This window comes from Corapipo altera, unplaced genomic scaffold (genome assembly GCF_003945725.1).
Source record: "Corapipo altera isolate COAL_440 unplaced genomic scaffold, ASM394572v1 22b, whole genome shotgun sequence".
In the NCBI taxonomy this organism is placed as follows: Eukaryota; Metazoa; Chordata; class Aves; order Passeriformes; family Pipridae; genus Corapipo; species Corapipo altera.
In genome coordinates this window covers 28,991,435-29,018,645 of record NW_020884876.1, presented here as the reverse complement: position 1 = coordinate 29,018,645, position 27,211 = coordinate 28,991,435, and the positions used below count along the sequence as shown (strand labels likewise).

The window sequence follows — 27,211 nt, the reverse complement described above, 5'->3', positions numbered from 1 at the left end:
CAAGACCAGAAGTACTCAATATTGTGTGTTTATTTTTATAAAGGTACATAATTTGCATTTCTTTCATTGTGATGTAGGGTGGCAAAAACATAAATGACACCTGAAGCTTACTATATTTTTTACCACCTCCTAATGTTAGTTTGTAAAGCTAAAGGTTGAATGTGGATACTTTCATTCCCATTTTGTAGTGGCTTTTATCAGTGCTCAGTCAGTGAATGCAGCAAAGTGCTGCTTAATTGGAAAAGGTGCTATGTTCTAGGCTGATCATGGTAATGTGATTTATACTTCTCTCCTTTCACAGAGGAATTCCTGTGAAGGATTAAGCATCTCTACTGAGTTGTTAAGCCTGCAGAGTTCAGGATATTTCTTACCTCTCAGTATTAATCCAATTAGTCTATCCGTAGCAGAGATAGACAACTGAATAGCTGTATCCTGTGTGCCCTGCTCCTGCTGTGCTGTAGGATGCAGTTCTGCAGCTTCATATGTAGACAGTATGTGTGTGTATAAAGCATCCCTAGTATTTGTTTCCTTTGTTTCATGGTTTTCCTAACCCAATTAACAAAATTTGTCATCTTAGAGACCAGAAATTGAGGAAGAATTATTCCCAGACAGTCTATAGCCTCATAATTTGATTGCATCTTGTGAATAAAGCAAATCACATGTGAAAGATGAGGGATAAGGTGCTGTGGGAACCAGTGACTGAGTCAGCTTTGAGCAGTTTCGGATGTCCAGGAATAATACAACTCATGAACTTGTTCAATTGCAAATTAAAGTGTTCAGTCAGAGTGATAGGCACCCTCATATGTACAGTGCCAGACATTTCCTACGGAATACCAAGAACATGAAAGAGGAAGAGAGGAGGACTTAAATGGCATAGTCAGGGCCAGGGGTGAGATGTTTCACTTTGCACCTTTGTGCCTTGGAGGACTGTGTCTGACTAACAAAGAGTGAGTCCAGTTATAAAGTGATGATAATTTTTTATTTCCTAAGTTTCAGCATGTTGTGGCATTTTGGATGAAGCTTTTAATTACATTTTAGCAAATTTACTATAGGTGGTGGTAGTGTTAAAAGATGAAAAAAGTTTCAGTACAAAAAAGAAACAGAATTTGGAGATGAGTTACTGTATAAAATAAACAATAAGAAACAAACTTCTCGGCTGCCTTTTAAGTTACTTTAAACTGTAGTACCTTATCAAGCAAAAGAAAGATGGTGCTGCAGCATTTTTATAAAAATTAGAAGCTTCTTGAATTTTTAAATTAATTGGAGAGAGCTAAAACCAGGTGTCTCAGAGACAGTACAAGGAAGCAGAGAAGTTTACTTTTTCTGGAGTCAGTCCTGAGACACAAAACAGAGAAAAGACTGGGAAGTCAAACTGATGGACTACATGATGCCAGGAGAGGTATGTGAGCTAGTTTCTGCTCCCCACAACACACAGTGGTCTCAGGGATGGAAATAGAGCCTATGCTTGTGTCTCCTGACACGAGATGGTTTCCTGGGGTGCTACAACTCTGCTTCCTCTGGAGAGATTAGGAATGCTCCGATTTCTTTTACCTCATGATCATCAAATACTGTCTTCCTTCTGTTTGTTTTTTTCTCCACAAATGGAACAATGTGTCTGGGGTCATCTGCTATGTTTACAACTAGAATAAACTTCACTTCGGAATACAGTGGTTTAGCTCTTGATAGTTATACAGTTTGGAGATTTTGCCTTCTGTTATTTGTTCTGGGATTAATTAATCCCTAGAAATAGTTCTATGGGTTTTGGTCCAACTCTCCATAAATCCATTAATTTATTTGTTTAAAATAAGAGTGTGGGCTTGGACATAACAAACCTTAATGTATTGACAGTGTCTTCCCATTAAAAAAAAAAGGCATTGCCAGCTCCCTAATGAAATTCTGAATATGAATATTTTCTAATAGGTATGTATTTCAATTTTGTGAACGGAATATTCACACCATGGAACAGTAGCACAAGCCATGCAGACAGGTTTCACATACAGAATCATATTTGCTGGAGTCTAAAAACCAAATCTAGAAAATGCTTCAGAGTCCAGCTGTGACTGGTGGTTGATGTACAGGTACTGTGAAGCCTTGCAGAAATACTATCCGCATGGCTTTTTGCCTGGAGTTGAGAACTTTTTATGTAAAGATTCAATTTCAAAACCATATAATGACTTCATCATAAATGCAGAAAGTAATGTGATAAAGTAATGGTTATATTTACAAACCAATAATTTTCAGTGACAGCATTTCTTTGATTTGTTAAAAAATCCATTATTTTCAGGATGGGTATAATAAATTTCTTATAAAATATTGAAAATACTAATTAATTACTGTAATACATTACTATAAAACTTACCTGATTACATAGAAATAGTTATTGTAATGAATTTTGCATCTTGAAATATAAATAATCCTTCTATATAGGATGAAAAGCCCACAAAGATAACCTTTTTTGATGGCGTAGCCTTAAAAGAGGATTATGAAGATATGATATATTCTTATACAAAGAAGTAAGGACTGCAAAAGCATTCTTTACAAGATATCTGTATTTCTTCATGCCTTGGCTGCTTTTTGTGAGGGATTTAATGACCTTTTTTATGTGCATCCCTGTAGTTTTATCACACTGGTTTTTTTGTGGGTTTTTTTTATTCCTGCTTTTGTACAAATAGTTGTAGGCTCTCTAATAACCATCAACTGAAAAAAAAATCTAAGTTGCACCAACTATATCAAATTTATGAAATAGCATTTTCTTTCCCTACTTGCACAGTGTGCACATTAACTCCCAGCACATTGCACCTCCCTTAGTGGCAGATCACACCACTTAGTTCCTGGCTGTAGTCAGTAGATGTTTACAGTATAGATTGCAGATAATTGAACTTATAATTGATGTTTCTTATTGTCATCATACTGCAATTCCACACCTGTCTTGAACAACACCATAGGAGAGCATGAAGTAGACACTACTACACTTTATGTTACGTTGGCCAAATTCAAATAAACCCAGTGCTGAAAAGTTTGACATATCTGTATTACCTCAGGCACACAATGGAGTGTGTTTTGGAAGTCTGTGTCTGTTCAACAGGGTTCCTTATTTTCCTCCATCACTTTTAAAAGCAAGCTAGGATAACCACAGGACAAAGAAGGGGAGATGGTCATAGTCAAACTCATGGTGTTCCCAAACATATTATTAATTTATGGCTGCTTCATTAGGGGTCAGCAAAAAACCTAAGCTGTGTCTGGTATAGCTCCCTTAAATGTAGAGGTGGGCATTTTTATTTTTTCTTCTCTCTGATGCCACACATCAATTCAGTATTTTGGATATGCCTGAAGGAAGGAAAATATTAGTAATTACAGTTCTGAGTAGCTATCATGAAAGTGAAGTACAGAGACAGGTAGAGAAAATAGTTCCTGAAGCTTGCTCTTTTGAGACTTCTCTTCATAGAACTTGCAAAATCTGACAATTATTTCAGGTTTCAATATTTCCACCCTTGTCTTTACTAGCAATGGAAGATAGTTTAAAAATTACAGTTATGTACTTAATACTTAAAGAAACTTAAACAATGTTCAAGCATGTTTAGCATTAGTTTTGGTTCCAGAACTTCACCTCCGTTTTGCTGATAGAATTTGGCCTCTGTACAGATTTGACAGCTGATAAAAAGCTCCTTATACATAAATAATATTTTTTTTTGTAGAGTATACCCCAAGTATATTTGAAACTGAGGTTACTGGAATGCACTACCACGTTAATTCTGACATGTCTTAGGTTGGATCACACTGCTGCTGAAATTCCAAGTTATGTTAGAAGAACAAATCGCTGAAAACAACCCACAGAAATTAGTGATACCTTAGATACATTGTCCATCATTTTATGCAGTTAATTCTCTGTTCTGCTTTTTCTACCACTTCTTAAAATATGAGACCAATGAAAACAGAGGAATCTCTTTTATCATAAACTTTATGAGACAGATAAAAAAAACAAGACAGAAATATTTTGTTGGCCAAGGTTGCTTTTAGAGTTGTTAGCGTTCTACAGAAAAGCAGAGCTAAAAGCATGTGGCAGAGCCTTGTAGCATGATGTCTCAAATCAGACTCACGGTCTCACCCATTTTTTGTACTGAACATTGCTTACTTGCGTTGCCAGCATTCTATATGGTTAATGCATGAGCCAATTCACAGATCTTTCTTCCTTTATTACTTTTTCTTTGCTAGGAATAATGTGCCCACACATCCCTACTACTTTGCACTGTTCTGTTTCTCTTTCAACACTAGACAAGAAAAACAGGCTGAAGTCACAGTTAAATATTAATAGCATAGATACTGGGGTTTTGAAAATGATCCATTAGTTTTGTCTTGGAAAATAGAGATGTTTGTTCATTAGTCACAACTTTATGAATCAGTTGTTTAATGGGACATTAATCTTTAGGTTTGTTTTGGTTTTTTGTATTTGGAAGAGTAATTGTTTGAGTTTCTTTTCTCTTGGTGAAAATCCATGCAATCCAGTATGAGAAAAAGCACAATAGAGACTTGAATTCTTTCACAGGAGCAATAAGGAGCAACCAGGTCTTTCACATGTGTGTGCTTAGTCATATATAGGGAAAGAAAGAGGAGAGTCTTTTCACACATGCGCAAAACAGCAGAACCTAATTATATTGAAGAAGAAAACTGAATTAAGAGTTCAGTTATGCTACATATAGAAAAGTTTTCAGTTCTTTGGCTAAAATACACAGAAAATTAATTGTATCAAGAATCCTGCTTACAGTGTTGGCATGAGAGCCTGATCTTACCTAAAGCCATGGAATTTACTTAGCAGTTAGTGTTTCTCAGCATAGCCCCCCTCATACAACTCAACCTGATTGAAAGGGATCTGAGTACCTTGTTTCTCCAATTCTGGGCTGCTTTCTGCAGTGATTTTTCTAAATAGGAGCATATGAATGTCAGCTTGCCCTGTGTTATCTCCAATAGTGGTAAGTTCCTAAGGAGTGTACCTTTCCCTATATTTTCCCACAGCCCAGATATTTTCAGCTTCAATTCATATATGCTGGCAACTATGTTGTAATGCTCAATGGAATATTTTTCCCATACTGATCCTGTTGTTTTTCAAAGGATCCAAAGTAATCCCAACAGTGAGGGCAGACAAGTATTATGGCTTGCCATGATGCTTCCATAGCACAGAGGAACTCTGTACATTACCAGTTGCTGAAGACATGACTTAACTAATAAATAAAGATGGTGTTAAATTAACTTTGTAACTATTGCCAATAAGCACAGCTATAGCTGAGATTAGAACAGATTTTAGGTATCTTCATAAAGGGAATTTGTGGCCATATGTTTTCTTTGATCCTGATGCTGTTCCTTGGTTTTGGGAAGGACCTTTCTTTCTTTTTTTTTTTTTGCCTCTTTGCTTTCATACACACATACATTACTCTTTATAAGCACCTAAGCACTGTGGAAAAATAGCCCTCCAGTCAGAGTTTCATCATATTATCTACAAATAGTCTACCCTCACGTCACATTTTCCCCTGCTTGTTGTAGCCTTCAGGTTGGCTTATGTTATTGCTAAGTTGGGTTAACATTTTACACCATGAACTTTCCTCGGTTCCTTATCTCCCACCCATTTGTCTGGGTGGCTTCAAGTCCTCCCACTGATTGAGCAGGGCATATTTGCAACTTGTGATATGCTGCATGAAGAACCACCTTCTTTTGTTTGTTCCTTCTATTATCGTAAGTGGATAGTCCATTCCTAGGAACTTTTTCCAAGTCCTATCCTAATTTCCTTTCCAGGATGAAGTGTTCTTGTTTATGTGGTTGTTCTTTGCACTGGAAACTTTTCCATATTTTGATAGTCCTTATTACTGTTCTTTGGATTTTCTTAATTTCTTAAAATTTCTGGTATAACTTATTTTCTTGAGTGTTGCTGAACACTAAAGGTGTTTTATAGAGCCACAGTTCGTAACCCATAGGTTATCTCCTGCTGCCCACTTCATGCCCATCCAGTCAAGCTTGTAATGTCCTGCAATTCTTAACAGTTGACCTTTGCCCTCTGTATCCTGATAATGCAGTACCATTGGCAAACTGTCATCCAAATGACTTCTCTCAAACAGAAAATGTCTATTCTGATGTACACCAGCTCTAGACTTTCAGCTATTTCTAATCGTTTTCCCAGCACAGACATCATCACCTGTGAGTCCACAGATCTGTTCTTCAGTCCTTAGATGACAAGGCTGTTTTAAGCATGATAATTTATCCTGCAAGTAGTAATTTAGCTGTTTCAGCCCTGGGGTTCTTCAGGATCCTTAGAGAGACACCATCTGGTCCTGCCTCTGTTTTTCCCCACCACCCACACCCAACCCCTCCTCTTGTGTACGTAATATGTTCTTCCACGTCTATCTTGTTTTTAATTCTATACTCCAACTTTCTGGACTACTTACCCATTTGAAGGAGTGTTGTTTCTTATGTGTGTGTTTCATTCATTTTTTTTTTTTTCCTAAAAGCCTACTTCCAGTGAATCTTTACTGGATAGGCATAGTGTTTGCCTCTTTCCCTCATCCCCTTGCTCCATTAAGATAGGTTATTCCTATTGAAAGGAGTTTCATGGTTAGCTCATGCTGGAGAAGTTGTGTGGTGCTTATTTTGGAGAAACAGTGCCGTATTAAGTGTTTAAAATACTTCAGGTGTTAAAACTTTCAACAGAATTTATTGATCACCTATGATACAAAAATTTCACTGAGTATGCTTTTTTTGAGATTTGCTGTCTAGATTCTAGAGGCCTTCATACTGGGTGCGAAGTATTAATATGAGATATTGTAGACCTTGGGCTGCAGTTTTGGGTTCCTTGTATATTAGGTTTTGGTAGGTGTTGTAACTTTTTCCCTAATAGAAAAAATTGTGTACTCAAATTTTGTCTTTGCTGGTGCTTTACCAGCACCAGCTAAAACAACCTGAACAATGTTTTCACAGTGAAAATGCAGTGTGAGCCCTTCAACTTTACTTAAATAGCTGTGTTGAGGCTAGAAGACAATCACAAGCATGAAAATACCTGATATTGGACATGTTTCTTTTTGAGGTTTTATTTTTCCCAGAAGTCAGGGGGGAAAGAATTTTCCTCTTTTGAGACCAAAAAAGAAGAGGAGAAATGGCTTTAAACCATTTAAGTGTTTCTGATAGTTTTTGAAAAACTGAAAATTTCCACTGGATTCAGAGATTTGAGATAAACTGATAAACAGGAATTTATCAGTTAATCTCAAAAGATTTAGATTCAAATTCCCATTACAAGGTTTGAAAGGTGCACAGCTTCAGTCAGGTAATAGTTCCAACAAGGATAACCAGGAGCTACTTCAAAGGCTGTATCAATAAATATTTATATTTATGCTTTATATTTTAAAATAATAACTTAGGGGAAAAAAGGAAACATTTTTAGGTTGGGCTAAGTAGACTATATTTTTATTGTATATTGTAAACAAAGTCTACCTATTCTATAAATGTGTATTAATTGCTTTTTACTTAAATAGATTCACCTTATCTTGTTTTAGAACTCAAGAAACTTGATAGTTTATTTTCAATCCTATCTCAAAAAGGAGTATAAAATTCTAGTAGAAATAAAATAAAATAAATGTATACAGTGTAATTTAAAAGCAAGTACTATAAACCATTTCCTGTAGCTTTGATTCTCTTATTACTGTACAAAAAAAATTTCAGGAGCAAGCTAGTAAAACAAATAAAAAACAAGTGGTCTGATAGGCAAAAAATATTATTATATTTTTAATACATTATCATAATTATTAAAGTAACGTTTACTAGTTGTTTTTATAAAATAGTTTTAAATTTTTCTTTTAGCAAAATGAAACATTTTGTGGAATGAATTATGGCCTGGTAATATGTAGCCCTTTTTGTTGAACCAAAAGTTTTCTATACTTTCAAACCACAGGTAAGCTATTTTTTGACTCAATAAATTTTGAAGGATCATTGTATCACAAAGAAATTTTCAGTCTATACTTGTGTCTATGCAGCCATTCTTGTGAGAAAGAGCCTCTTTGCTAAACAGCTGCATAAACATTTAGGATACTGTTGTTATCAGAGGAATTGCCCAAGGTTTCATGTTTTTAAAATGTACCATTATGCTTGAGTTGATAGCTTGGGAAGAGAAATTGGAATATTGTATAATACACAATAAGTTGTCACAGCATATCAGCCACTTACTTGTAGGATACTGCAGTTACAAATGATAGAGCCTCATGAAAGTGCTCTATTCAAGATAACCTGTGAGCTAGAGAGGCATTACAAGCTGGTGAGTATTCCTTGGATATTTGTTAGACAAGATATTAGCAGAGGTTGTGCTACTTACTATTTCACTAGCTTTTGTTTAAACATGGTATTGGGCAAAAAAAAATTTTTAAAATAATTTCTTCTGCAATTCCTTCCTATGGTTTACATTTCCAAATCTGACTTTAAAGTAGGGCAAATCCCTTCTTTCTGTTTGCCCTCTAATTTAGTTTGAAAATATTTACTCCTTTTGAAATGTTCGTAAATTTATGCTGTCAAAATTCCTTGAATCAACAAATGCTGCCACTTAACCATCTCCTCTTCAGAGAGCCTAGTTATGACCTTGCCATTTTACTGCCATCTCACCGTCCTAGCCAGTCTGGGAATCAGTTGAGGAAATTCTTGGGTCCATTAAGTCTGTTTGTGTTTGTTACTTAGTGGAAGACTCATGTAAAATGGCAGATCTGCCTGGCTGAGGGTGGGTACTGAAAGAGGGAGAACATCCACAGAGTTTCTGAACAGATAACAGATGATAACAGATCACCTGAACAAATCACACCCAAACAAACCCTGAAGTACACAAAGCTCTCCTGAAATAAAGTTCAGCAAAGTTGGAAGTCACACTAGTGACCCAATTTTCACTGAAGACAGGCCACATGCACCTAAAATTTTGCATTATCATACATGACCATATTTCAGGTTGTGGCAGATGATACCAGGATCTTGGAGCTTTCTGGATATAACATAGGCAATTCTGGCTAAATGGCAAAACTTTAAAATATATTTGAAGGCTTCTCAAATTTGGGGAAAGTTAACATAATGAGTTTTCCAACCATAAATCTCTCTCCATACATTTGACTCAAAACAGAATCTAGTCTTCTCCCTCCATCATTTGTTGTATGAGGATATCCCTACTAGACTTTGAACCTCTGTTTTGATCCCCTCTTCAGTTTTGAGTAAATCTAAATTTTCTATCAGTTTGGCTTTTCAGGCAAATATGAAGTAAAACTTGGAGCCAGTGACAGCTGATGTGGCTTCACTTCATAGAAATTCACCATTGAAAACCGTAGCGAAACCCTTGAATTGTGACTAAGGTCTTAGGGTTGTGCTATTTGGCCTTTTTGCATCTTGATGTGAGAATAATATGGGGTGGATTAGCAGGATTGTTTTGTCTCTGATAATTATAATGCACATTCAGTTGTTTTAGTATTGGTGAAATTTTCTTCAGGTATCTGTGTTTAGGTTTGAATTACATGCTAACACAGCTCTAAAACAGCTTCTCACCAAAATTGTTCTTGGTCTAATTTGCTACCTTCTTAGAGTAACAGCTTTGCAGCAGGGTTAAAATGGTGTTTGTGGCTGTGAGCTACAGAACCAAATATCCTGGAATCCATACCCTTTCTAGGTAAAGAAGCTATAACCACAGCTGGTTTTTTTATTTATTTTCTCCTTAAACACTGATACTCTTGATAGGTCAGTGATGCTCATAACTCTGTTGTCTCTCAGGTATGACAAGGGATATTTGTGTCCGTCTCATGACGGAGGGACATGACGAGAAGCATATTTTATCACTCTACTTACAAAAACTTTAAATACCTATCCAGTCCTGCTGTCTCAGTAGGAAATTCAAAACTTCTTGTTCTCTTAAGTGGAGTTCCATACTGTGAGTAGACATCCCTGCGGCTATCTGATACACGATATAAGTAACAATGGAAAAGAAAAATTAAAAAAAAAAAAAGACAAAAAAATTGCCTCGTAACATGGCAAAGATGTTGATGTCATTCACCACAAGTGAAAAACCAACTCAAAAGAGAAAGTCTGCTTGGGTTAGAAAAACTGGAAAAATGCTCTAAAAGGAGTTATTCCTTCTCTTCAAGCAGATAGTTTGTCGTGACAAAACTGTCATTTCAGATAGTTAGATTGCTTCTCATATGTTTTTGCTTGGTATAGATGCCCAATTTCATTGTTCTCACCAGGAGATAGAAAGATTTTTGTTTGATGTATAATTGGGTATATACAAAACTTATTTTAAGGATGGCATGAGTTTAAAAGAAAAAAAAAAAAATGTATAGGAGAGATGCCAACTAAAGCTCCTACCATGATGTTCTCTCAAATATAGCAGTTTATCTTCTATTCATTTGTCACCCTTAGCACTTGATTACATCAAATTCTCATTGGAAATACACACAGTGGATTCCCACTCACTGTCCTTTTTTTGCTGACTTTATCGTGGATGTGCTTGAAGAAAGAAGTGTGAGCACAAGTTGGTCTGAAGGTGGTGAACTTATAGAGCTCTTCAAGTCTATTCAGCCAATTAGTCATATTATACTGAGTCAAGTGACCAGTCTTCTGTGTTAGGAACAATGTTGCCACTTTTATTCTTTTGTTAAGGATGAGCACTTGATAAATGAAAAGCATCTCCATTAATTGTCTGAATCTCATGAAAATGTTAAAAGTTTCAGATTGAAATGTGGAAATTGGGCTGGAATACAGTAGAAGCATTAATAGATGGAGGAATTGTATGGAATTGGGTGGTTGGTTTTCCTGTGTGATACTCTGCCTCCTTGAACCAAGGGATCAGCTGTATGGCAGGGTTGCTCTGGCTTCTGTAATGTGAGATCCTGCTGGGGCTGTACATCTGTCATGGTTTTAAAATAACATTGCTGAGCATGCTCTAAGTGTACAATATATTCTATGTGTGCCACAGCTCATAAAACTGACAGCATCATCAAGGATGGAAGTGACATTTAGTTCAAACTCTTGGACATTGCCAATTTCTGAAACTTTCATGTTGAAAACTCTTCTGCTTAGCCGTGAGGCTGAACAGAAGAATTAGCAAGATGGTACAAATCACAGTATACATATTGCCATAATTCTTGGATGATTTTCAGAAGGAAATGTGGAAGAAAAAACTTGACTACCTTTCAAAGTGTTTGCACGTGCGTTTTTGCAAATATGTACCACTTACTATGCAGTAAGTGAAATACTGGTTAGCCTTCAAAAGACTTTGCAAACCCAGATTACCTTTTCTCAAGACCAGACTTGGAAGATAAATTCCAAGAGTATGTATGTGTGTGTATCTCAGTAAAAAAAATGAATGTGCCCATTATGGCTTTCTAGGTCAGTAAAATAGCTGAGATAATAACAGGGCATACTGTTGTACATAAAACGGTGCAGTTTGACGTATTTAACTGTCATGTTCTGATCTCCTCTGTGGAGGACATGGGGTGTATGCATATAAAGTGAAACATCAAAACAATTCTAGAATTATTTAAAATATACATTCATGACACTTCCAGCTTCCTATTGAATGCTAGTATTCAGTCTTATGATTTTGTGTGATCTTCTGGAAGATATCTGCAAAAATAAATCTTTTCACTTTTGCCAATAAGGCACTCTTGTTTTTCTTTCTGATATTACTGGGATTTTTTTATATAGCTAAAGAATATAGAACTATGTAACTTAATGTATAACCGTCCTTATTTTAAATGATTAATGCAAGATCAGTGACCAGTAAAATGTCAAAAATCCTGACAAATGTTCATAACTTAAAATCATAAGTATAATTTTATTTTATAGCAAAGATGAATAAATCTGGGAATGGGAAAGCTTTCCAGAAGGAATTACATAAATTAAGCGAAACATTTCAAGTAAGAATGACTTTTTTTTTGTCTGCTTGGTATCCTCAGAGAGAAACTTGAGACACGTTTTATTTCCAGGCAATATCTTTTTATTTGCATCCACTCAACTCATTAGCACAGTAAAAAAACTTGTACTAGAGCTGATGAAATAATTGCTGCAAGCTGAATGTTTAGACACATTGTACAAGTTAAATGTACAAAATTCACCCACTAAGATCCCTTGTGCCCCTAGTTTGTCATTCAGTCCCAATTAGGAATTTTCTGTAGAGCAAACAAACAAAAATCCCTTGAGGACCAATTCTGCAAGGTGTTGAGTGTATTAAGAAGGTGAACATCCCTTGCTCTAACTGAAGTAATCTCTCAGAAGTTCACACGTTTTTTCAGGCTGATGTGCTGGAGTCTTCTATACCTACTGTAATCATTGAGGCGTTTTGATATTTTTCCATTCTTATTCTTCTTGCCACCACTATTTTTTTTTTTTAATGTGGTTACATTACAGAAGATCATTCTTCGATGGCACAGAGTTTTTTTCTTTTTATATACTTACATATAATTCATAATGGTCAACACACTCTAATGAACTTCTAGAGTCTATTAAAAAAGGTTTCTCGTAAGTAGATCTGCAGTAGGTCAACACCATTGTAGAAGCTGAAAGAGGTCTGTTCTCTTGCAGTTGTCTCTTTCTTCCCTGAATAGCTTAGGAAAAGAAACATGCAATAACAAGCATATAACTGTAGCACTCTGCAACAGCAACTGACTGCTGCTCTAGCTTAGGGTAGTCAGGGTACCTAACTGCATCTTTAATGAATTTTCACCTGCTCTTATTGCTGAAAATTGTAAAGAATATGCTAGACCACTCATGAGGGTCTAGCCACACTGTAAAATTCTGAGTTTCTGCAAAAAATGGTATCCAATATCCCTTGCAATGCAAGGAGGTTTTGGCGTATGCTGTGCTCCATACAGAACCAAAATGGCAATTTCTAGCCTACTTTTCTTCAGTCAGTCTTATTTTTCATAATATAATTTCTTTGTTTCTTTTACATTTTAACAGTCTGGAATGGGTCAGTGGTAGATATGATTCTCTGTGTTTATCCTCTGGATTGGTGGAAGATGAAATATTAGATAGCATTTTGTGATTATGCTGCTGTCAAGTTTAGGTTTTATATGGTGAGAAGCGATACAATATTTCAACTGAGAAGTATGTACTACTGTTAAATGGGCAAAGGGGATAATTCTGATGAAATGAAATCCCTATAAAAGTCTGTGTAAAACTAATTCATCCCCTGGAATAGCTGCTGCAATGTACCAATGAATTTGGTAGCAGCCTTGATGTTTCAAGAGGAAATGAAAGGAAGTTTGTTCTTTGCCCAGAACAACTCCAGAGGAACATTGATTGCTATTATGATAAAGCAGCTAAGCAAACTAAGTCTCAGATATGGTTTAAACACAGTGATGTCAGCATACTCTGGCTTCCAACAGGGCCTTGTAGAAGGTGTGAGATGCAGGTGCTTGCCAAATAATGTATAGAGGACAATGTTTGTATTCTTATCTTGCCATTTATTGACGGTACCTGGCACCCAACTCTTGTTTTACAGGAGAGTTGCTTTGCCGTTGTGTTTTGCCAAGGACAAGACTGTGCATAGCTAAAGGATATCTTGTGCATGAATCTCTGATTCCCAAAGCACTCCTACTTCTGTGAAAAAGAAAAAAACAAACCCAAATTAAAGGAGTGAGTTTGGAAAGGAGGATTTTTCCAGTCAGTAAAATGACTGGAAATAAATGGATTGATTAATTAAAATCAGTATGTCTACTCATGGAGTAAGGCACTCAAGCATGATGTATGTGAGGAGTTATTGCACCAGACCCTTGGATCTCTTGCTTTGAGAATTAAATGTAAAAGTCTCATTCTCAGTTTCAAGGTTGAATACAAATCCTTGGGAGCCTGCCTCTGTTAAATTGTGTCCTGTCACTCTCAAGCATTCAAAACTTTCAGCGAGGCCAAATTCACAAATCCCATCCTTAACCTCAAATTTCTGTGCTGTTGCTGCGTCGAGTTAACTCTCATGAAACTTTTACTAAAGTGAGTCTTTTTACAGTCTTCCTGTAAATCTCTCTGTCTTACAGTGTTGTATAAAATTTGTTGATGAAAGATTAAATGTGCAGTACTTGTATGCTGGTTGAACATCATAAGAATAATTAATTGTAACTATTCCCTTTCATACCAAAAGACTTACTAGACGTGGGCCATTGGAGAGATAATATGAAATGTTTTACCAAATGTTATTTACTTTATTTATCTTCCATTTGGAGTTTTGTTATAAATTGTCAGGAAACCTGTTTATATCAAGGAACTATTTATAAACATTCATTTTGCAACTATTCTTATGGAAGGTTTCCAAGTGGTTATTGAATGTTTCCGGAGGAAAACATTTTTCTTCCCCAGTAAAGAGACACAGACAAGACAATTGTGAACCATTCAAATTAAGACATAGAAATGTCATACTGATGCTATTCATGAAGGAAATTGCATGAAAAAATAAGGAAAAGAGCAAATTGCCTTTCTAAAACAGGACACAAGGTATATCTTTTTGAGGCAACCACTTTTTATGTTTTTCTTCTGGAAAAAGTGATTTACAGTGTAAGACCAATAGAAACAAGAATTCTACATAAACTCCATAGCAAACACCTGGGAGTCAATCCAAGGGAAGGGAAAATGACATTTGGAAGATGAGAGTTTACCCAGCAGAAATTAATGAAAGGAATTGCCACTTGTGCTGAATACAGAGCATTGCTGACTGACAGAGCTGAAAGTATGTCACCAAAAAAACCCTCAAAAAACAACCAATCTTCAGAGAAACCAGTCTCATACTGTTTTCAGTCCTTTTGGGCCTGTCAGATGGGGAAATGTCTCACAGTGCACCTGGAGTTGATCCTGTTGCTGGGTAGCTCTACCCTGATTCTATGAGTGGGTTTTTTTAATGGTTATGGGTTTTCTTTCCACGTTAGGATTTGTACCTTTTCATGTCTGTGTTTGCCTTTTGAATCTTAGAGCTCCTAACTCTGCCCACATCAGCAGTGAGAACTGGTTGTCTCAAGACTGTGTAGGACTGTGGGAAAAGAGGAAAAAATGCATTCCTAGTTTTCCTCCAGACTGCCAGAATCAGTGATTAAGTGGCACGACTTGTCTATGAGTGAATTTCAACAGCAGACAAAAAGGTGTGCCTCCCCCTCTAAAGTATTGATATATCCTTGTGGGAATATGAGTCAAGTCCAAAGGATGGAGAGGTAGGGGGATTAATGGATGTTTCTCTAAATTATACCCCAGTCTAGAGTTTTGATTGAATTATATTAAAATTTAAGGTGGAAACAAAAGCCTGATGTGTGTTTAAATGATGGTGGGTTTGCCTGTGGTTGCACTGCAGTCCAGGAATGAAGTCCAGTGGTAAAGGTCACCGAGTGGCAGAGCTTTGTTTGGCTTCAGCAGGACCACTTGCACGCAGCAGTTTGCTGAATTTGAACCTCGATTCTGGTGTTCTTTTGCATTTAGGATTATTTTAATTCATGACATGGGATCACCTCTGAGGCTGTCACCTCAGCAGATTTCTTGCCAATAATTTTTAGTTTTGGTTATAGGCAACTTTGATAAACACCATTTCTTTTTGAGTTTTCCTTCAGACCTTAGTGGTACCCAATTAATAGTAAAAGGTGTTTAACCTCTGTCAGTTAACTGTGGCTTTACTGACCTACCATCAAAATTTTAGCAGAATCTCTATTTGAAACTACTGAAAAGTTTCCCAGTTTAAATGAAAATATTAGGGAGAGGAGGGATAACATGGTGACTTTGCTGCCTGTATCAGTAGATTCAACTACTGTTTCATCCTGCTGCCTTGAACTTCGTATGTTATTACAATGGCTTTCACTTCTTTGATTTATATGTGACTTTAGAACATAACTTTCTGCGTTTTAGTTCTGTGTTTTATTTTTAGATGTATTTTCTCAGTAATTGAAAGCTGTGATAGTGCGCTAAGGAAAATGATAGCATAAAAGAATCAGCTTGCAGTGATTCCAGCATTTCACTTTGAACCATCAGTTGGCTGCATGATATGTAGCAATTTTGCTTCGAAACATGGGATTTCAGTCCATAATCTAATTATTGCTGATTTATAAAGTAATTTAAATTAATTTGATAATACTATTAATGATTTTCAGATAAATCAGCTAAATAACAGGAAAAATTGGTGCTATTTTTCATCATTATATGGTTGCTTTAGTTTTATTTGATTTCTCAGTTTTATTCATTTGTTATGCTTTTCAAATTACACTAGTAAAATATATAAACCAAAACCCCTACAGAGCACTTAAATTGTAGTTTTTTTAAAAAAAATGCATAGGGTGAATACGAAATAAGTAAATAGAATTGGGTTTTTTTATAATTAATTAATTGTTCTTTTGCTTGTCACTTTAAAGGACTCATGCCCTAAGTTTAACATTTATTTCCAAAATGTCATGGTTAGGTAGTGTTCAGAAAATGAACATGATCTGTCTATACACAAAATATACAATATATACCACAAAATGTACAATGTGTTTAGTATGCACATACAATAATGTGTTCTTAGTAGAGGCCATACAAATAATATTGGTAAACAAAGGAGTGCAAATTCAACAAATTTTCTCTTTTTTTGTACATGTACTGGCAATTTTTGATTAAATTTAGGCTACCATTTTCGAAAAGAAATTGATACTGTCAGAATGAGAGAAGATTATTTAAAAGACTCAAAAAATCAACAATCCAAGTAAAATTAACATCTTGAATTTCTCATGAAACATGTATTCTAACTGAAGAACCCATAATGGTAGTCCAATCCTATAGCTGTATTTCTTTTTTGTAATTGTGAATTTAGAAATGCAGTCCCTCAACTTCTTTCATATTGAGCACTACCTATGCATAAGAGGACACTGCAGTTCTATATGCAGTCCTTTCCTTCTTCCACAGTCAATAATCTGGCTACTTACTGTTAAAGAAAGAAAGGAGTAAAACACCAAAATAACAGCAGATTCTTATATAGTAATTTGTTTTATATCTCTTTCTGTGCATGGCTTTCAGCAGTGATTACATCTTGCAATAGAATCTACTCCTTAGGTGGACCAAAGTATCAAAAACTTTCCAATTCCGATTTTATCTTAATGAAGTAATTAAACTAGATATAAAGCACAGATTAAAACTCCTTGTTTACTGTAGTCTAACATTATTTGCAGTTTTGTTTTTCTGGCCGTGTATCACTTAAAAGGCTGAATATGGGAGTTGTGAACAGCCTGACTGTTGCTTAATGTTACCCTTGCTTTGTTGCAAACAGAGGTTAAATAGGTCCCCTCCCTTTGCTGCCATCCATCCCTGGCTCCTGCAAACCTCAGCACATTCCTTCCCTTCTGTTACATGGTGGCCTTTTTGGGGAGGAGGGAGCCTGAGCACGTCAGTGGAGGAACAGAAAGAAACAGACAACGGGAACCTACCAAGTGGCGTTTCAGCTGAAGAAAACGGGGAACCAAATTCACAAAAGGTCAAATAGTGCCTGGGTTTCTAAAGTAGATGGATCACACCATGTAGTTTAGGTCCCCTTGGGTAACCTGCTGAAACAGAGAGCCAGAGCTTGGTGTGATCTGTACGTCTCTTACCATTTGTTTCTTCCTCACAAAATAGTAGGAGTGATACTGTAAAGCAAGAGATACCGTCACAGCGTGAAGTTTTAGTGGAGGTGGTTGTTATATATTTTTGTATATATACACACCATCTAATCTTCTTTAGAATGTTAAGATAAATTTTAAATGTCTCTTCTTTTGTTGATTTAACTGAGATTTTTCTCCAGTGATTGAAAAAATGTTAAATACCTCTCTCCATGTGTTCATAACCTAACGTAACATGTAAGGTTGAGGTACTCAACAACAAAAACCCAACTGCATTCTGGTGATAGTGGTGAGACTTGTTTCCACAGTCTGTAATACTCTAATAATGGAGTGTAATATCAGCTGAAATGTTATAGTCACAGGAGACTAACTGCAGTTACAAGCAGAAAGTAAGCAAATATGAGGGTGAGATCTGTAAGATGATCAGTTTAGTTTAGAGATCTCAGAAGTGAGTTGGAGGGGGCACTTAATTCTTCAGTGTGCCCATGAAGTTTTCTAGTTGTTCATTTATTGTTACATGTGTTTTAATATCATTCTCATTCCTTCTCTCTTTTTTTTCTTTCTTTTACCTTCCATCCATCCATTGTCACGCATTGCATTCTTGATTACAGTCTGTGTAATCGTTACCACCGTGTGAAGGCAATTCCCCACATCACCAGGTATGGTGTCACATGTCTGAAAACATATATGTGTGTTTTTAAACCTATCCAGTGTTGTGCATAGCAGATTTCTCTTGCATTAACCTCTTTTATCCTCTCTTCCTTTCCTGTTGTATATGAAATAACATTTCTGCAGGAAAGTGATTTTTAAAATTAATGTCTTTTTTAAAAAAAATTAATGTTCTGTGTAAAGGAGGTACTGCCTTTCTTAAGGTCTAAAAAGCTATGCAGTACCGTGCAAGTTTTTGATTGCCCATAGGTCACAGCCTATGGATCTGTGATCTTTTTAGTGTATTAACATCTGCTATGAAGCTTCATTTTTGTAAAATCCCAGAGCTGCGTTGTTCAGTTAGTTTTCGTTCTGATTGTGATTGGTTTATGTTAAAAGCTTGATACTTAGCTGTAGTTTTGACCTCTATAATGGTAAACACTGATGAATAAATTATTGCTTTTGTCAATCCTTATTGTCCTAATTCTATATCTAAACTGTCATTCATCAGTGTTTATCTGGCTTTTAGAAACATGTTATATGCAGATTGCTGTATGGCTAGCTGATTTATTTTTTTTTTTAGAAAGTAGCAAGATCCTTAAGATGCTCATTTACATGCAAATTTTTATAACTTCTAATGATGTTTCTGAACATCACTACCTTGTAGCTTGATTACTTTTGCACTTGGCAGAAGAAAATGTCATTAAAGAGCTGTTGCAAGAAACTGTTCTTAGTGACAGTGGAAAAACCATGTCTTACGACCATTTTTTCCAGAATAAAAATAAATGTAATTAATGTGTGTTCATGAGCTTATGCACATTTAGTATATGTCGATATGTTAAACATGAATCAAATCTTTCTAAACGTTCTTCTTACAAGAAATAATAAGAATTCTTTCTAAACGCAAGTTACCAAATCCAAAGCTAGGAAAAATGAATGTAATCCAATTGCTTCTGTTGGTGACACATCTCATAAACCATTTGTAATGCTAGTCCTTTCTATTCAATATTTGTTCTGGGTCAACTTACAGTCCTTATGACTCTCTAAGCTGCAGTGTACATAGAGGTATAAGTTTTTCTGATTGAGAAAAAAACTCGTGAAAATTACGTGTTGACTATTACTAGGCTCTTTGGTCATATCTCAGCTTTATAACTCCGATGTCTCTGCAACAACTTTAACAGCATAATCACTTTCCTATGTAAACATAATTAACTTATCAGTACCTCTTTTCCTAGGACACTAGTTGTTTTTTCTGTCCCCCCAACTTCAGACTGTAAAATTGTAATAAATATTAGGAATCGAAAAGAGGGAAGTGGCAAGTACTTCTTTTTGAAGTAATGCTCTGAAATAGCCGGATTTATGTGTACAACTTTTTCTTGTATTGGGTGACAACAACATTTAGAGCTGCTAAAATTCATCTCAGTACCCCATTCACAAGCTTATATAGAGGTATTCAAGATGTATATTGGCATAAATATGATGTGGTCCTAAATAGCTGCAAGCTGCAGCTTTGTAGCATTCAAGCTGCAAGGTACATACATTATTGCGAGGTCAAACCTAAATGAACTGTCATTGCTTCCATGCTATGTTCCAACCTGTATAATTACATTCCTTACTTATGATTAAGGTAAAATATGTGGGATATAAAATTATCTATTAACTGACCCAGTTAAGCCAATGGATAAGGATCAGGGTTTGGTTATGATAATCACGTGGGGTAATAGCTTTGTTAGGGTACCTGCTGTGGAATCACATTTTGCAAAAGCACAAATGTAATTTGATTTAAAATAATTAAAAATTAATTTGTTTTGAATAGTGAGCTTCCTAGAGAAGGAAGAACTGGAAGCATTGAGATAACTAGAAATACATGTAATAGATGGATGAATAGTTGTATAAGTGAGTCTAATCCCACTGGTAGGCTTAGCGATTTTTCAGCATTCTTGGATTTATATTAGTAGAGACAATTCTACATTATACACAGTATTTTGGGGTCACAGAAGCACGTGGTATACCTTTAATGCGCTTAAAATAATATTTATCTGTTTGTGAATTTAAATATTCCAGTTTTACTGGAGTTTTGCACTCAAGATCACTCCTGGAGCTCAAACAGCTCCTCTTTTGATTTATGAGGACCATCTATTCCAGCAGCTCTTTTCTTATGTTTTTTGGCATAACCTTAGACTGATGGTCAAAGTTCAGTAAATTCTAGTCATTGAAAATCATTTGGAAAGTGAAGATATATGATAAGGGAGAAGGAGAACAGGATCTGAATGAAATACACAAGTCTGTGTTTTGCTTCTGGGAAGAGTCTGAGAAGAAACAGCAAAGCATCATCTTGTAGAGTTGCTTACAACAGTGCTAATAAAATCTACCAAATAATTCTGCCTATTTTCTGCTTTGTATGTCGTTAGTAAGAAAGTAGGGCAATTTGCACAAAAGTGTTATTATAGTGTATTGATCATGAATTTGCAATAAGTTGAGAAAAAGAAAAGTTGTATTTAGCTACTGATATTTAAATTCCAATCCTGGTAAACCAAGCCTTCTATGATTACATTAGTTTGTATTATATTATTCATCACAAATATCCCTTAAATGATTGCACAGAATAGGCTAGCACTGTTAGATGTAATCAGTACTAAATGAGGCTATGCAAGGAATACTGTTTGTATCTGACCTGTGCTACTGAATTTTTTTGTTCTGCGTATTCTCACTTGTAAATCCCTTTTTTCTTGGGCACATCTTGGCAGTTTGAACTACCTCAGTGAGATTGTATGGATATGGCTATTGGCGTTTAAATACTTTATATTTTTATCATTTTTTTATTTAGTTTCTGAGGCATATAATATAACGTAAAGAATAACTTTTTTCCATGAGAATGGAATGACATATAATTAATTCTGTATTTTTTCATTAAACAGTAAATAGTTGATATTTCAGGTTACATACAGATGTTATTCTGTCATGAAATCGTGAGATTTCAAAGTATTCTTTCACCCAGATCATTAAAAATCTGCTGGAGGATTTTCTTATGAGGCTGTTTTGGATTTATGAAGAACATATTAAATTCTAAAAAAAACTCCCAAGCCCCCAAAGACTAAAGTTAAAGGAAATCTCTGTAGTTCCACTCATGAAGCAGCTGAAATTCTACGCTGTTATAATTTTGTAGAAAACCAAGAAATCAAATCTATCTGTAATTTTATTTTATAAAGAAAATACTATTAGTTTCCCTGAAATGTGCTTGTGGGTGCATTTGAAAAGCACAGGGAATATGAATGCTTGACGGAATTAAGTGCAGACACTGAATCATGGTGATCGGATGTTCTCTGTTAACAAGTAGTATCTTTTAAGAAGACTGATTTTTGTAACTTAAAGCATTGATCTCTTCTGTTTCAGATTTTAATGAAACAATTCCCTTTTGGCACACTGCTTTAATGGACAAATGCCAGAGGATAGAAGCAAAGGGCAGCATGTTTCAGTAAATCTAAATAGATACATGATATTCAAACTCAATTTAAAAGTCATTCTTATTGTTTTCTAGTCTAGTCAGAGTCCTTTAGAGATATCAGTTGATGATTTTCAGAACAGACTGGGAACATGACTGTGTCCCCGTTAGCTCAGTACATGCTGCTGCCCTGTGCTGCTGCAGTGAGGTCAGCTGAACTTCATACAGCTTTTGACTCTCATGCTGTTTTTTCAGTGCTAATTTTAAGCACTTTATTAAATGAGGGTAAATTTCTCATGGCTCAATGTATTCCTGTGGGCTTTGATAATTGGAATAATCACTTATTTCCATTTCCACTCATCTAAGTGATTTAAGTAGATACTACAGTAGGCTGAGGCAATGAATGTTTTCTTCTTTCCAGCCGTATGTCGGTCATGCAATATAACTGCAAATCAAGGCTAGACAGCGTGCCAATTACTACTTCCAAAATGTGTCTCTCCCACAGAAGTTATTTATGCATACTGCTAATTAGCCATAGAGATTTTTGTTCACTGGAGGAGAACAGATCCACATGCATGGCACCGCAGGAAGTCTTGAAGTATGGGCAAGGATATCTGTGCCCAAGGCCCCCGGTCTCCTGCTTCTCAACAGGACATTCTGACTTTCAGTAATAATTAGCATTTTAAGTTAAATACCGCCACAGGTGTTTGTGGCTTGTAATTTCAGGATGTTACCTGGAGGAGGGTATGAGGGAGTTTAAAAAAATTTATTCCAGGAAGATGTCCTCCCATGCTCACCACTCAGAATATTCACATACTGCTGAGGGTCCTTTAAAACTTTGGGGCTTTCCAAAGTAGCGATTCTTTCTTATTTTGTTTCTTTTGTTTATTTTCATTTCCTTTCTTAAACATTATTTATTTTTTGTTTCAGATACTTCATCCAGGAAAACATGTGCTTCTGCTATCTTGTCTAACCAAGCCTTCTCATTTTCACCACATATGCATAAACACCACATATAGAAATAACATAATGGAGACATATGTCTACTCAGAGGTATAGCACTTGCTTCAAATAAATAACAAGTGAATGAGAAATCAGTGAAAGATGTAACAGTTCAATGTAGTCAAACGTAATTGAGAAAAAGTACAGAGGTTAACTGAGGAATATGACAGAGAACAACCATGATGGAGAAAAAGTTCTTAGTGGGAATCCAGCTGACCTGCATAGGACGTAAAGAGATTGGAACCATGAGAGGCAAAATGAAAGTTGCCATTAAATCACAGTTGTCATAATTTAAGGAGGATTTTAGGTAGAATCAAGATTTCAACACCTGTACTGTTATTCAAACTTCTGTTCTTTTTCCCCTTCCAGTTGTTCTGCTTCTCTTCTCTCCTCAGTTGCATATGCCTCTAGTGACCAGCTTCACTTTAAATGTAGTTTCTTGTTTTAGTCAATTGCTGGTCCTTGTGATACCAGTTTAGGAGTAATGTCTACTGAATGCCCTCATCTCATAGATCCCAAATTATGCTCTATACCGTTTGTGTTCTTTCTGCCCCCATAAACCTCCCCTTTCATAGTGGCGCAGCATCATCAGGATGAGCGGCGTGTGTTCTGCTTTCCCTCATCCTCTGCCAGTACCAGGGCCTCTTAGTAGGAGCTTGGAGATAAGTGACTTTGGTCATGAAGCTGAGAAGGACATGGAAACAATATTGTTTCAAAACTTATGCCCTAGGTGTCTACCTTCCCCTTCTCCTCCTGTTTTGCACCAAGAGTGAGAGGCTTCTACCTTTCTCTCCAAGAACTGATGGGGCCTTCTCCCTTACCAGGGAGGATTCCATGCCACGGAGTACCCTAATAGGTGCAAAAGTTGCAGTCCTGAATCAGCAACATAAAGATGATATTTGTATTTATATACTAATTTAGAAAGCTCCAGCTTTATGGAAACCTTGGCAGCATGTTTAAGGGGCAGTGATTTATTAGCTCCTGTCAAGGAAATATCTATAAGCAGAAAGGGAAAATTGGAGAAGTTGTGAAACCGATGAGGCAATAGAGGAGAAAAAGAAAACACTCAAGCTCACAAGTGCGTATTTTATTCCATGTTGGAATGAATGTTGGAGACCCAGAAACTGTAGTCATGCTAAACAAAAGCATTCACATAAAAAAGTAAAACTCAGAATGTAATCTGAACTTGTGATAATATTATCATCTGTGATAATGGTATGCTTTCAGATTGTTTTTGTGTATTTCCAGTGTAGGATGAACAAAACCAATACATTCACATTTCTACTCCCAGGAGAAGGAGAACTATGGCATTTAAATAGTTGTACAACTTAGCTTCAAAATACTTCAGTTGTTTGCAATAATGCTTCTCTGCCCTCTCTGACTAATGAAGGAAATTTTAAATATGAAGTGTTATCTGTACAAAATCTTTCAATAGAACATGTAAGTAAGGGTAAATGATAGTCACGCATTTCTCAATGACTGTTGTGGAAAATGGTAGTCAGAAGCTTATTTGTTTTAATACAAAAACTGTCAAACGTGCCTGTGCAATGTTTTCTGGGATCATTTTGCATACCTGTTTTCTGTTTCACAGAAACAACACAGAATGAGTGGGTTAATTTTTAAATAAATTTCAAGTTTATTTTTAATCAACAGCAAATTAGGGATTTAGTTTACTGAGCAGCTGTGCCATAAATTATAACAGCACACCGCAGGTAGAGAGAGATTTTGACACTCCCGAAGACAGGAATGAGCAGTCAAGGGACAGACAGATGGGAAACCTGTTTAAGCAGCTTCATTGTCAGTCACAAAACCAATATGATTTTACATCTTCCAAGGGGGAAAAAAGCACTTTCCTTTAATATGCTTATACAAACTTAGAATAAGATTGTGCAAGGGACCATGGAAGTACGTGATTTAGGTCTAAATGTGAGTTCAGCCAAACTGCCAAGATTAAAACATGCTGAATAAGATGGAAATAGAGTGTTCTGAGACCACTGTGAGTACCAGTGCTACTACCCCATGGATATCTCTTACTGGGCTTGATAGCCAAGACTGGTTGTGGGTTTGGGTTTTTTTTTAATCAGAGTTGTAATGCAGTTTTTTGGGAGGGGCAAATATAATGATATATTTTTAAAGATTTATTGAACTGAGCAATTTTTTGGTAGAAGCTGTAGATTTACAGGACAGTCAGCAGTAGAGAATGCAATGGAAATGTTGTTTCAAAAATTCAGCATTTTTAAAGCTGTTCAGTCAGCCAAGTTCTTAAGAAAATGTACTGAGCTCTTAAAAGAGCAGTGAAAATATTATTATTTTAATGTGTAGCAAAATATGCTGAGGTACAAACAAAAATGTAATATGCAGTAAATACAATAGGCTATTTATTAGAAAAATGGTTAAGAATCACTTCCATTATGAAGGAAATGGATTATACACAGCAATGGTACTAAAGCCATACTCTTCTCCAATTAGGTTTACACTTTCAGATTAAAAAAAATGAGTTGAAAATGGATTGGGAAATGTGAAATTTTTGGGGGGAGCTTAATGGCTTATTTGCATAAACTACAAAATAATCAAACAAACCTGAGGCTGGCTTTAAAAGTATACACTAAGGATATAATGTACTCTATTCTTGTATTACTTTAGGAAAAACTTTAGTTGACCTCTCAGTGTGGTGGTGTAAAATGTGTGTAATAAGCTTAGGCAATAGGCTGTTTAATAAGACATTAAGAAATAAATAGCAGATGTGTTAATAAACAGGGAATCAGTGTAAAACAGGTGAAGAAGTGTCCTTAAAGACTGATGCACTACAGTGTGTCATTTTTCACTTAAATTCATGTTCCAGTTTAATAAAAATTGTAAGACATTAGTAGAAGTCATATCAATTGTATTAATAACTTACAATTTTATTAAAATATGTGTGAATAATAAAATACTTTATTATTAAAATCTGGTTTTAGCGTTCTTGGGAGCAATTTAGGTTTGCAAAGCTTGATGGCACACTAATCCTCTATTAATTTTGATCCAAATGAACTTGTGCTTGTCTGTTTTGTCATTTAGATTTTCCACAAAGTCAGATAATCTAAAGCCGTAGGCAAAGATTTTATAAGATAGTTCCAAAATCAAGCCATTGGAAACAAACATCTACCTTTTTCCCTTTCTTCAGTTAAAGACAGGTTCCTCATGCTTTGCTCTCACTGTTGGCTCTTTCTACTTATTTCTTTCCTATTTTGCATCAGCTGGTGGGAAGAATCATAGTTTTACACAGTTCAGACTTCGCCTTCTCCATTTGCTGTATAGTGAAAGAGGTGGAGGTTGTGTGTGATTTGAAAAGAGCTCAGAAGGGTTTCTCACCCTTAAAGGGATAAATAATTTTGTAAATAATTATAGATATGTTATGTTTTTGAATGCTCTGAATAAGAAGTGACACACTGAGCATACATGCTAAACTTTCAACCCCTTCTCAGCTGACATGCAGTGAATTGTCTTGAGCTAACATTTACATGCTCACAAAACTGCCATGTCTCTTGAGGCAATTTTCAGCTTCAATAGCAATTAAGTTCTAGAAATAAAAATAAATGAATAAATGATTTTCAGAGGCAAGAGACAAGGCTTTTTGTTGCAAAGATAGCTGGAAAAATTTCATCCGGAAATTTAGCTCTAATGCCAAAACATCCAACAAGAAAATTTTACATCAAATATAGTGCACAAGTTAAGCATCTCCTTGAAATTAGTCTTGATGGCAACACTGTGAAGACCTAGGGGAATAGTTGTAGCCATATAAAGTTGTTTATAGTCTGTAATTAGACAGTAATCAGTCAGTGCTTGACATTTTAGCACTTTAACCAGCTTCAATACAAAAGTACGGACTTCAACCACAAATCCCTCATTAAACTTCTAGTAAAACAGGATTACTGACTGTTATGACTGTCAACATGCATTTTATTCTAAATAGTAATCAGAAAAATGATTGTAGTTTATTCTATAAATATGTATATTTTCTCTATCCATTTTTTTTAAAGTTTTTTGCTGTGAAAGATTAAGTAGGATGAGATCATGGAGCTTTCTCCTTAGAAATAGTGCATAGTTCTTTGCCAGTTTAAATCTTTAGCTTCAATTATAAAGAAAAATTAAGATGTGCTGTGGAGTGAAACTGCAATGGTGAAAGATTAATTAGCTAATATTTGTGAAGCTCTGAAGATAAATCAGGCTATGCAGTGTGTGTGTTAAGTATTATGGCAACAGAGTTGCTAAATGCACAGCTGAGAGTCAGTTGGAGGGTTGAATTTTTTCCCAATTCACTCCCTTCATCTCAAATCTTCCATATTGTGAGGACTTAGCATCTGGGCAAGTAGATGCTCATGATAATCTCCCTGACACTAGTGGATCGATACTACTCAATTAGTTTAGCCCACACTTCTTTCACAGTCTATTAGTGCCTCTACATGTCTCATCACACTAAATCCTTTGGGGGCAACTGAATGGTGAGTCATTCTTCATTTGCAGTTCCTTGTCTATGGAAGACAGAAAATTC

General features: G+C 35.7%; 1 protein-coding gene across 4 annotated transcripts in view; it reads left to right on the top strand.

Annotated features, from left to right (window-relative positions):
* The window catches only part of CCSER1 (coiled-coil serine rich protein 1), a 572,831-nt gene that overhangs the window by 468,809 nt on the left and 76,811 nt on the right, over positions 1–27,211 (top strand). Inside the window, exons 9-10 of one of the 4 annotated variants that reach the window (XM_027636010.1) lie at positions 18,200–18,247; positions 22,609–22,691. The exons of the other annotated variants lie outside the window; for them this stretch is intronic. Of the exons in view, the coding sequence (XP_027491811.1) occupies positions 18,200–18,208 (9 nt within the window). The 3' untranslated portion in view covers positions 18,209–18,247; positions 22,609–22,691. Of the gene's footprint in view, positions 1–18,199; positions 18,248–22,608; positions 22,692–27,211 lie in introns of those variants that run through there. 4 annotated transcript variants of the gene reach the window in all.